The 13,046-nt window shown below is 39.3% G+C and overlaps 1 protein-coding gene across 2 annotated transcripts in view; it reads left to right on the forward strand.

The window, feature by feature from the left end:
• The window catches only part of FIGN (fidgetin, microtubule severing factor), a 129,951-nt gene that overhangs the window by 116,318 nt on the left and 587 nt on the right, over window positions 1–13,046 (forward strand). For both annotated transcript variants that reach the window (XM_079782843.1, XM_079782844.1), the window contains one exon: window positions 4,530–13,046. This exon is cut by the window's right edge and continues 587 nt beyond it. In XM_079782843.1, coding sequence (XP_079638969.1) covers window positions 4,530–6,784 — 2,255 coding nt within the window. In that variant the 3' untranslated portion in view covers window positions 6,785–13,046. The remainder of the gene's footprint in view (window positions 1–4,529) is intronic.

Genomic DNA, 13,046 nt, shown 5'->3' on the forward strand with positions numbered 1-13,046 from the left:
GCTAAAAATAGATTCTAGAAGGCTTAGTCTTTTATTTCAGTTTCCTCCCATTCAGAAAGTTGTGCTTATACCCTTCATTTTCCTATACAAGAGTTTCTTGATAATTTGGAAGCTGAGACAGATCTGTGAAGGATGCCACAATTGTTTCCAGTTGTTTCATTTCAAAATTGTGAAAAGGGAGGAAGTAAAGCGATGAGGCGGCAACTGTTTCGTAATTAAAGATAAGTTATGAAATGGTCATAAGGATAACAATGGAAAATGTTATGCAAACTGCCCAGTTTTATGGGAAATATAGACTTGTTCATTTGTACACACATAAATTAATCCTATAACAATAAAATAACAAAATGCTCCGGCTTTTTTACTGTAGAATCTGTCGTTCTTGTGTAACATGGTAAAGTAGCTTAAATGCAATTTTCTATTAAATTACACATTTTTTTAAAACAAATACATTGCATTGTAAAATTTGGCAGCTGTATTAATAATTGTCTGATACTATCAAACATAAAAATTGATGTTTTGGAGCAATTCTTCAATTATCTTTAAGAACTATTTTTCTTAATTTTCGCTGTTTTCCGAGTTTTTATTGTACTTATTTAAGCTATTACTACACAGCAGTGGGAGTTATTTTGTTGGAATCACGTCTCTAATAACGTTGAAGATGGTATTGTTTCTGAGATTTCTCTCTTCGTGTTTCAAAAAGAAACCATATAAAAGCTGTTTTTAAAACCCATCTTATTATTTGGGTGCCAAGTAAGTGACAGGCATCTGCTGCTTCTCACTCACAGATAACAGCAATACAATAAAAGGGAGCGCGCTTTTTTGTTCAAAGAACATTTAACTGTATGTTTTTCATCCATTTCACATCAGAAATATCACCACCAATAAACGGAGCAATAATAACAACAACAAAAATAAGTTTGGTTCTACTTTCAATTGGTATTGAAATTCAAGACGCTGATGAGAAGGCTCTTTGTGCTCCCAAGGCCAGGACAGTCCCCTGAGCACTAGCTTCCTCAGCGCCTACTGATAGCAAGAACCAGAGTATGGTAAACTATTAACTTACATATTTAAACAATACTAATGACTTTAAAGCACTAGCTACGTCCTTGTGTTTCAGGGATGTGAATAATTCCGTTCCTTTAAGTTTATTTATCAAAGCTCCATCTTGCCTTTTGCAGCCCTGCTGAGGTTATTGTTATTTAGTATGAATCAATAAATAAACTTTCAATAATCTTGGTAATCACATCCAAAATTATCATGAGAATCAAAAAAACAATCGTGTTTCCCATAATTGTTCCAAACGAATAGTTTTGATAGGATCTTTGCTAAATTTCTGATGAAACAGAAATCTTATGAAATTCTATTGGTTTTGCTAGAGCCTTTGCAAAAAGACCCAGCGAAAATAGCCAGCCTACTTGATTTAAACTTTATATTCCTGTCTCTTAGAGTGATTATAACTTACCAAGATTATTTTATGCATACTTTTATAAATGGCTAATTTACAAGGAAAAAAACTTAAGCTAATACTGGTGGAAGGTTGCCCATCATTTTTGTTTTGTTTTGTTTTTAATAATTATTCTAAATTTAAAGCTAAAGAAGTTTTGTTTTGTTTTTTACAGTGAGCATTTTAAAAATCATTTTTGTTATGTATGTGTGTTAACTCATGATAACAATGGCTTACCTCAGCTCACTGAAAGGAAACTAGGCCGTTTAACACGCGTGTTGTGTTGTGTGGTGTGGTGTGGTGTTGTGTTGTGGTGCACTTGTAGTAAATCCCGTTGCCTGGACTCCTAAGTTATTTTCTGAAACCTTGTTTCAAGACATTTATTTAAATGTTTCTTCTGTATCAGTCTAATCAAAGTCTTACTCATAGCATATGTGTATTCTTATGTTCTCAACTCCGTATTTTGATAGTCTGAACGAAAAAAAAAATCCTAATAGAAATTCCCTGGAAATAATTTACAGGACTAATGAATTTGTAGGTCTTTTAGACAGCTCTCCATTACAGTCACATTAATATTCTCTCCTTCTTATAAGGCTTGAAGTAAATCCCATGACACTAGAAGAATTTAGATACTGATTACTTGCGATTGGTTCCTGGTGATTTGCTCTTAATAATTTCCAGTTGAATTTAATGAAAGTATGATTCCTGAAATGCTGCTTCATTAAAATTGCATATTTTCCTCTTTAAGTATGGTTTCGATCATTTCATACCGTTTTGTGGTATGTTTTCCTCTCCCTTAAAAAATAACGATTGAGAAAACAGAAACAATTAAGAATATCACTTTAGTTTTTCCTAGAATTCACACCAAGTTCCTCAGAGTGAAATGACACAAGCTGTATTTCATCCAGATTTACAATTTATTTATTTATTATTTTACTTTATTATTTTGCAATTTGATGAGATTGTTTCTAAAAGACAGACTTTGAAAAGAGGAAAAGTGAAGAAGGAATCTGTTGCATGTACAAGAGGTCTTTAGTAGCAAAGTCTTTAGTATTTTTACTAGAAAAATTGGTAAAGCTTGATTAAGTTATGCTGTGCAGCTTTCAGACTTAATTTAACTGAGATGGTGATTTGCAAATGAATATCTACATGGATCCTTTTAAAAAATCCAAATGCAAATGAGTACAACTGTGGTAAAATATATTTGCAAATGAATCCTGTTGCTTTATTCATTTATTGTGTAATTACTGCAATCCTTCCTACCTTGTTTTCAGTATTTTTTTAATCATTAAGTTGGAAGCATGACAGCAGTGCCAGCCCTGGCATGATTCTCTTTGACTAAAACCTTGTAAATTAACACAATTAGCACAGCATCATCCCGCTAATTAACTTCCAGTGTCTGGTGCAATGGTTTTGCAAACAAGGAAGAGGGAGTCAGAAGGGAATCAACATGCCATTCTGTTACCAAACTCTGTGCTATGTTCAGTTTTGCTCAGTAAGTCAAAGCTGGCTGTGTCAGAAGCCAGTCAGGCAATGAAGAGCTAAAGGGTTTGGAGGAAGAAAGCAGAGGCGGATAGGAGCTGTCAAAATAGGCTGGGAAATTCAGAGGAGAGCTGATGCCACGGAAGCTTCATTTAGACCAGGCCTCCTTCTTATCAAGGAATCTCTGCCAGAGGGCACAAGACAGTTTGCAAAATTCACTTTGGGTAATACAAAGGAGATTAAGGAGGCCTGCTTAATACAGCTGAACCAGACTAGCAAGTGTTCCAAGGAAGCAGAGAGGAGGATGGGATGAGCCGGCACTGGGAAATAGAAGAGGGTTCCAGTGCTCTTCTGTCACTAACTGCATGTGAGTCCTCCAGGGTGCGTTATGAATCCCTTTGGGTGTGAGAAGGTAATGTCTAAGGTTCCCTTTAAACTGTAAAATTCAAGTGATTCTGATTCTGACTGCTTAGCATTTTCTTTCAAATGAGAAAACACTCTTGTTTTATACTTTAATACACAGTCACCTTGCTTCAGTTAGTAATCTAACAGATGCTATAATTACCCATAGCACCCCATTACAGAGTTGTACTATTCCAGTTTCTGCCACACACCGCTTCCCATGGAAATGTAGAGGTAGAATCCAGATCCTCTTATTCTCTCTCTGTTCTTATCTCCCTGTTCACCTCTCTCTCTAGAGGGAGAGAGGGACAGAGAATCTTCTCTCCTCTTAGTAGCTTGGAGGCTCTAAGGCAGAGAGAAGGATTATAAGAGAAGGAGGGAGAATGCTAGCTAGAAGACCGACAGACAAGTGATGCCTGTATCTTTTTTTCCAGGGGCTCAACAACAGAACTGAGAGGCAGAAAGGAGCCAGTTGTAATTCATACCGAGTTGTAGGCTTTGTGCGATGCAAGCGATGAAGCGCTGCCTGGGAGATTGCTTGGCTGCACTCCACGAAACAGATTTGAAACTGTCGTGGACCACTTTAGATGAGAGTTGGATTATGGAATGACCTGCTATGTCTGTGTCATATTGTTCTGTGCAGGGAGCATTATGCTGTGCTAACTAGGTGTTCAGTACCAAATAAGAGAGGTATCCTAGATGTGATCTGTCAGCTGTGTCTCATTTTTATATTGGCTAAAATATAAAACAGAAACTGTGATGTGAAGAGACGGAATAGCTAGATATTGCACATTAATACAATCACTTGCTAGATATTTAAAATGGGTGCATATTTTATTGTAAGAACCTATGATTGAATGCTCACTTGGCAGGAATGTGTGTGTACATATATATGTGTTTCTCTGTGTGTAGCAAGTGACTTAATAGGCTTAACAGAAATACATTTGCTTATGAGTTAAAAATGGGGGAAAATTTAGGTCTTCTACAGAATTTTCATTCAAATTCGGTTTATTTTTTTTTGTACAGGGCTGAAATTCAATCCATTTTAAAGTGTGCATGTTATAGAGATTATGACAGATATTATAAACTGGGGGAAATACTTTATAATGTTGATATTGTTGGTAGAAAATTATAGGTAACAAAAGAAGTTCTGATGAGTATCTAAGTAACTTAACTTTCCCCCCACCCCCATCCTTAGGCTTGAAGATGCAGTGGACGCCGGAGCATGCCCAGTGGCCAGAACAGCACTTTGACATCACCTCGACCACTCGGTCTCCTGCCCACAAAGTCGAAGCCTACAGAGGTCATTTGCAGCGCACCTATCAGTATGCCTGGGCAAATGACGACATATCTGCTCTGACTGCCTCCAACCTGCTAAAAAAATATGCCGAGAAGTATTCTGGCATTTTGGAGGGCCCTGTGGACCGACCTGTACTCAGCAACTACTCAGACACACCGTCGGGACTCGTGAATGGTCGGAAAAATGAAAACGAACCCTGGCAGCCGTCCTTGAATTCAGAAGCTGTTTATCCCATGAACTGTGTCCCGGACGTTATCACTGCCAGCAAAGCTGGAGTCAGTTCAGCCCTCCCTCCAGCAGATGTCTCTGCAAGTATAGGGAGCTCTCCTGGGGTGGCCAGCAACCTGACAGAACCCAGTTATTCCAGTAGTACCTGTGGAAGCCACACTGTACCTAGTCTTCATGCAGGGCTCCCGTCTCAGGAATATGCCCCCGGATACAACGGATCTTATTTGCATTCTACGTACAGTGGCCAGCCAGCACCTGCACTTCCTTCGCCTCATCCATCTCCTTTGCATAGTTCTGGGCTCCTGCAGCCGCCGCCACCGCCGCCTCCGCCACCAGCCCTGGTCCCAGGCTACAACGGGACTGCTAACCTCTCCGGTTATAGCTACCCCTCGGCTAGCTATCCCCCGCAGACTGCTGTGGGATCTGGTTACAGCCCCGGGGGGGCACCCCCTCCTCCCTCAGCATACCTGCCTTCAGGAATTCCTGCTCCTACCCCGCTGCCCCCTACCACTGTTCCTGGCTACACCTACCAGGGTCACGGCTTGACACCTATCGCACCCTCGGCCCTGACAAACAGTTCGGCGAGCTCTCTCAAAAGAAAAGCCTTCTATATGGCAGGGCAGGGCGATATGGACTCCAGTTACGGGAATTACAGCTATGGCCAACAGAGATCCACGCAGAGTCCTATGTACAGAATGCCCGACAACAGCATTTCCAACTCAAGTCGGGGGAACGGCTTTGACAGGAGTGCTGAAGCATCGTCCTTAGCATTTAAGCCAACGAAGCAGCTCATGTCCTCCGAACAGCAAAGAAAATTCAGCAGCCAGTCCAGCCGGGCTCTGACCCCACCTTCCTACAGTACCGCTAAAAACTCCCTGGGCTCGAGACCCAGCGAACCCTTTGGGAAGTACACGTCGCCAGTAATGAGCGAGCATGGGGACGAGCACCGGCAGCTCCTCTCGCACCCCATGCAAGGCCCCGGGCTCCGTGCAGCTACCTCATCCAACCACTCCGTGGACGAGCAACTGAAGAATACTGACACACACCTCATTGACCTGGTCACCGACGAGATCATCACCCAAGGACCGCCAGTGGACTGGAGTGACATTGCTGGTCTGGACCTGGTAAAGGCTGTCATTAAAGAGGAGGTTTTATGGCCAGTGTTGAGATCCGACGCGTTCAGTGGACTGACGGCCTTACCTCGGAGCATCCTTTTGTTTGGACCTCGGGGAACAGGCAAAACATTATTGGGCAGATGCATAGCTAGTCAGCTGGGGGCCACATTTTTCAAAATCGCTGGTTCTGGACTAGTTGCCAAGTGGCTAGGAGAAGCAGAGAAAATCATCCACGCCTCTTTCCTGGTGGCCAGGTGCCGCCAGCCCTCCGTGATTTTTGTCAGCGACATTGACCTGCTTCTCTCCTCTCCGGTGAGCGAGGAGCACAGTCCGGTCAGTCGGATGAGAACCGAATTTCTGATGCAGCTGGACACTGTACTAACATCGGCTGAGGACCAAATCGTAGTAATTTGTGCCACCAGTAAACCCGAGGAAATAGATGAATCTCTTCGGAGGTACTTCATGAAACGACTTTTAATCCCGCTTCCTGACAGCACAGCGAGGCACCAGATAATAGTACAACTGCTCTCACAGCACAATTACTGTCTCAATGAAAAGGAGTTTGCACTGCTCGTCCAGCGCACAGAAGGCTTTTCTGGACTCGACGTGGCTCATTTGTGTCAGGAAGCGGCGGTGGGCCCCCTCCACGCCATGCCGGCCACAGACCTTTCAGCCATTATGCCCAGCCAGTTGAGGCCCGTTACATATCAAGACTTTGAAAATGCTTTCTGCAAGATTCAGCCTAGCATATCTCAAAAAGAGCTTGATATGTATGTTGAGTGGAACAAAATGTTTGGTTGCAGTCAGTGATAACTTCTTTTAAAAAGTGTAATGAATGTTGGCGCACACACACATAAAACCTGCTACATAGGGTATAGAGCCCCTTTCCAGTAGTGTTTAAATCGCAAAGGGTACTGGGGAAGATGATGATTAAGTTGCATCTTTAGCGTCAGGGTAGATTTGGAGGGGAAAAAATGCATCGAATGAGAGCATCTGATTTGAAAGCCCCAGATGACGGAAAGCATCTGTGGATGCTCAGTTCGGCTCAAGCTAGACAACACTCACCAAGGAGCAAGGTGCAAGTGTGTTGACTTCGGAAGGACATGAACGTCGTGTGTTGATTCCATTCTGCTGTTCTCGAGATTTAGTTGCTGTCAAGTGCCTGGAGTGGTGCTTTATTTTTTTGTTTGCCTCACAATTACATTGGTGGCATGTGCTAATATAAAGAGCTTTAACTTCAAACATTAGTGGACTAAAGAGATGAACGGTTGTGTTATGACAGAAAACCAGATTTTTGCCATTTTAAGAGCAACAGTATTCCTCAATCCTGTCTGTTCTGCGGTATTAAGCTAAGAACAGGTAAAACAGGGTAACGGTAATCTGGACCTTAATTTCTGCAGTTCATTTCTTTTAATGTTCTTGTCTGCAAAAACTCAGGAAAGCGATTGTGATTTGTACAGTACCTCAAAGGAATGTGTTGAAAGCACTATGTACTGCTGAGAGTAATGGGATAGGCTTCAATGTTACTTTATATTAAAATGTATGTTTACCTCAACGATTGGAAAATAGCAAGGAAAATTACTTTGAATGTATCCAGAAAAATAATGAAGTGTGATACAACTGAATATTTACAATTTAAAGTAGAAATGGAAGGATTTTTTTTTTAAAAAGGTTCTTTTACTAATTATGGGGAATTAACCAGAGCAGAGTAATTCTTTATGTCAGTAACTGCAAGAGTTCTTCGTACATTGCTCCTTGATAATGAAGTGAAAATGTTCTTAAAAGGTACACTGGTTAATGGAAAGCTACTTACTCAGTTTGTGTTAGTGTCTAGGACAGTCAGCCACAAAACCTGTTTAGGACCCTGAACGTCACGGTACCTAAAAACTAGGACTGCATTTTACTGCATAGGTGGGCGTGGTGGTGGTTTGCAAGTTCTCTCTTAAAACTGCTGGGAATGGTGTCATTCTATTCACTAATCTAGCTTATAGGCTTGCCGTGCTGTTTAACAGAATGCAGAAGATAGCAACCAAATCAAACAAATAACTAAATAAATAAATACAAAACACAACCGACCAACTTATATATATATACATATATATGTATGTATCCACAAAGAGCGTCTACATCCCTTCTCCTTCTTTTTGACTGCTCTCTTGTCAGTGCGATTTTGCTTCTCATTTTAAACTCTTCTGGGCTGTAGTGCTCCCACATTCATTTCTACCTCAGTTTTGTTACATTTCTCTTGGAAATTAAAGTAGAAAACCGGAAGTGGACACACACACAGGCACACACACACATGCACTCTACAGCTTGCCAAACATGTCACTTTGTTTTCTTTTCCCATAAGTCTAGTTTCCAAATACATCAGTCTTCCTGCTTATGTCTACCTGATTCTAGCTCCCACCCCAATAGCGTATGTGGCATTTTTCGTAATTTCGGATTCCCCTGCTGCTCCCCACCAAGTTGTTCTTTGTATTCCTGTATGCTTTCTGTGCAACTTCTCACTGAGAGCTGACTGATGCTCGGCAATGCCTCGGAACAGACAGTGTAGGCTGCAGCTTTCCAAAGCCGCTGCCCGTGCATAAGCAGACGGCCTGGCTTTTTGAATGTACTTTTCCTTTCTTTTTTTTTCTTTTTCTTTCATTTTTTAGTCAAGAGATGCAGTAACAAAACTGTTGCAAAGCACTGGCATTTTATGTATTCCAAAAGTGATGTACATTTTTTAAAACTTTAAATAAATGCAATGGGAAGCCCCAAGAAAGTTCTTTCTGTTTTTGTTTTTGTTTCCCCTTCAAATATTTTTACTGATTTCATCCCCAATGTCAAATTCTCTGAAATACAACATAGAGAAAGCTAATGAGAACATCATGATATTTCTGAAATTTTATGATGTTTGATCCATTACTCCTTGTTTTTATTTATTTTCATATTGCTAAAAACTGAGCAAATGAACCAGAATTTAATTTACTATGATATCCTAGGAATTAAAACTGTGCTTACATATAAATATTCCACATTAAAAAGCAGTGCCTTTCATTAAGGATACAAAAATACATCCTCTGCTTTTCACAAGGGAATAAATGCTACAATCGTATTCTGGTTCTACCCTGCACACCCCTTATTGTAAGGAAATTCCAATATCCCCATTAACTTGTAGGTTCGTATTGATCTCACTGACAAGTTTACTTTTGTACAGTACTGGCCTATTTTCTGTCTTTTAGACACTACATTTCATTTCCGCCAACATGCTGTGTTCACTTGAAAGCAACTGGCAAGTTTTGATAAATCCAGTCTTACTTAGACAACTTTGGAAAATCCAATATTGACGCATATTTTTTGTGGCTAGTAAGAGTTAATGCCAAATATATGACTGCACTATTATGTTTTACACTCATTTATAAAACTGAAAATAAAGTCAGACATACTGGCTTTTAGCTTTAAGTGACTTAGTCATTACTTTGAGATATCAGTGGTCAAAAATCCATGTATTTTTAGGCAGAAGCTGAATTCATGTGTGAATTTCATGTAGCCTCCCGAATTCTAGGATTTGATTTCATAAGAAATTGGGCATGCTGAAGAAATGAAGATCTGTTGGGGGAGATAAGGCTGACCTTTGAGTAGATAGAGCTCTCCTGCGATTCTTTGATTCTACATGACAGCATTATGAGCTCTTCTATGGACTAGCCTAATAATGAGCTCTTTCCCGACTATCCCTTCTGGAGCATGGTGTGGGGGATGGGGGCCACAGCCTCAGTAGTGAATGTGCACCATCAGTGATAGTACAACTGAGTAATGGGCTCCATGCTCTTGGCCTCTTTTTGACTGCTAAGAATTTGGAGAAGGCTACTAATGAAGGTAAGGAGTTAATGAGCCAGTCTAAAGCCCTTCCCTTCTGGCTAAGGGATTTGAGCCCTTTCACTTAACAGCCCCTAATTCTCTTCTTCACAACTGCAATAACATTTCCAACAGGGACAAAAAGGAAGTGAAGGAAACCACTTCAGAAGGATCAATAGAAATTCAAGAGGTAGTTCATAATAACCTTATGTGTGACACAAATGGAAACACTCTACACTTCTGGCATGCTTCTCACCAAAATATTTAGAACATTAGTGACAATATGGAAAACTTTGCTGACTGAGCTGATCAATGGAATGTGAAGGCAGTATACTTTAAGGCTATTTACTTTCACACTGAATGTTTATCTATTAGTCAGTTTGTATTCTACTCAAATGCAGATAGACGGGTATAATGTTTTCTTGTGCATTTGAAACCTATCATGGAGAAAATAAACCATTCCACTAAAATACATAGGCCAAACACCATCTGGGCGAGTGATAAAAGTTATCCAGAGGCTATGCTATGTAAAATAGCAAGGTCAATCTACATTGGTTGCATAGTACTTGGCTATGCAGTTTTCAAAAACACTACATCCAAAAGAGTCCAAATTAATTCCTACAAGAGGTCTTTGTAAATTTAAACATATTTGTGGGTTGGAAAACATGTTTTAGAGGCATTTATAATTTCTCTGAAAACGTGTCTAACTCCAAGCAGGAAGATAATGCTATAATCCCATTCTCGTGTTTCTTAACAAGAATTGGGTATCGTGATCAGTGAAAATGTATTTTGCAAAGTGAAAGGGACACAGTTTGTTGAACTATTGAGGCCACTAGAGTAAAGTTCTAATATATATACATATATATATACATATAAATTTGGTGTGTTTGTGTGTGTGTGTGTGTGTGTGTGTGTGTGCCGTTTTCACCACCACCTATTTGAACTTTAAAACTAACATCTATTTTACATTATTCAGAAGCAACTGTTTACTTCCTTTCTTCTTCATATGCACAGAGATATACATGGCCACTGTACAATTTATAGTGTTTTAATATGTTATTTTTCTTTTGAAAAGTAAAGCTTTTGGTGGTTGAGTCACCTGCCGGTTTTCATATGAAGCACATTAGCAAACATGGAGCTATTAGTATTTCAGAATTCAAAATCAGCTGCACTTGTGACTAACCAACACATGAACTGAATCTCACACTCTGCTAAGACCTCTGGTTGACATTCGATTTTGAACCTGCCAGATGCATTTGTGTGAACCAGGGATACTGCATCTTTAATGAACAAGTCTCTCCTCTTTCCCTTGTTTTTAAATACTACACAAGCAGTGTAGCACTAGGCACTGCAATTGTCAAAGACAATTAGACTGAAAGCAGGAAAATTTCACCTCCCTGTCTCAGTGATATGTAGAATGTCGGCAGCATGGGTCAGCCTTGCCACAGAGTTGTGTGAGAATATATGAATCAGTCCTATAGAATGTTAAATATTTATAAAATGGTTCTGTAGTACACCAAGGTTGGGAGCACATTCATTCTTTCTTGTTGCTTTATGATACAAAAAAAGCAAAAGTTTATTTCGAGGTTTAAAACTAAGTCACCTCTCTCACCCGTGTGTGTGTGTGTGTGTGTGTGTGTGTGTGTGTGTGTGTGTGTGTGTGTGATGTTTTCTTGTGGATTATATACAGTTGCTAAAGAATATTCATTTCTTTTTTTTTCTTTTTTCATCTGATGTATATTCAAACATTGTTCTTTATAACCATTTCTACCTCATTGCTACATATTGTACATGTAGTATTTATTTGTTGTCTTTTTTTGAATGTCATGCATTTCGTAAGAAAAAGACTTGTCCTTGAACTTGAACAGTCTACCTCAGAAAGACTGTCCTTACACTGAACAGTATTAGCAACGTAAATGATAAGGCGCATTAGCAAAGTGTGGCAGGGTAGATAATGCACGAGTACTTGGGATACTGATGGACTTTTAATTGTACTCATAACACAAGATTGCTTAAAAAAACTTAAAAGAAATTATGCACTGTGTAGGTCTTCATCAATGTCCCATTTGGGGCATAATATACATAATGCAGTTTTATTCCAAGGCATCCATCTCTGAGAAATGTGTTAGCATTCTCAAGTATTTTACACTGGTAATTTGGCTACTTAAAACAAACTAAAACATTTTTACATTCTTTTGACTGAGAACTTCAGCTCCTAAACTTAAGAGGAATAGTGGTACTTAATTATTTTTTAACTGCAGTCTTGAGTGATTTTTAATGCCTTCATTTTAATTCTGTAACTCCTGGTATAAATTAATAAGGAACCTACACAGTTGCAAGGACCTACACAACACTGAAAAGAAACCAAAAGATTTAAAAATGGCACTTCCCAAAGGAATTAACAACATGGAGTCATGGGTGCTTGCAAATTCCATACGTACCTGAAAGCATTTTGTTTCTGATTTCCCTTTATAACGTAATTGTTTATTGAAGTAATTGTACAATGAATGGCACATCAAATTTCTTTGTATGGAGTGTTTTATATTTTACTATTTATTTTAGCATCTGTTCTTTTTCTTCGCCAGCTCTATATTACAGTAGCAAACACACTCACTTTTTAAAATGCTGTTTTACAAGGGTCCACCACCCACCCAATCGCTGAATGGACTTTTGAAGTTGCTTGTCAGTAAATTGTGGATATTTTACAAAAGTAAATGAACTGTGACAATCCACAACTCCCACAGATGTGAATTCAGAAATACATCTGAAATTCCTGGTATGCCTGACAATCTATTCCTTAAATTCATTAACAAAGTGGCATCCAAGCCTTTCATTTACAGTTCCTTACAAGAGTGGATTGTCTAGAGGCTGTCTAGTAGTGATTAAGAGAGGGTTTTGGTTTTGTTTTGTTTGTTTACTGCATTAGGTGAGAAATGCCATATTTCTTGTCAGCTAACAGTACTTGTCTGAGACAGAATTTTTTAAAAAAAGAAAGAAAAGAAACCTAACTAATTAAAATTTCTGTGCACTTTGCTTCCCTAACCATATTGATTTTATTTGCTTAAATTGAAACAATACGCTAGATTTGACCAGATTTTGACCCCTTGCTAGAAGAAAAGCCCTATATAGTACATGTTTCTTCGGGTTATTCTAGTACTGTTTGCTTATTTGTTCTGCAAATTCCAAATCATTTTTTGTGTGCATTATTTTGCATCTGCTGAAACTAAATGTGTTA

The sequence above is a fragment of the Cnephaeus nilssonii genome (genome assembly GCF_951640355.1).
Source record: "Cnephaeus nilssonii genome assembly, chromosome: 10".
Taxonomy (NCBI): Eukaryota; Metazoa; Chordata; class Mammalia; order Chiroptera; family Vespertilionidae; genus Cnephaeus; species Cnephaeus nilssonii.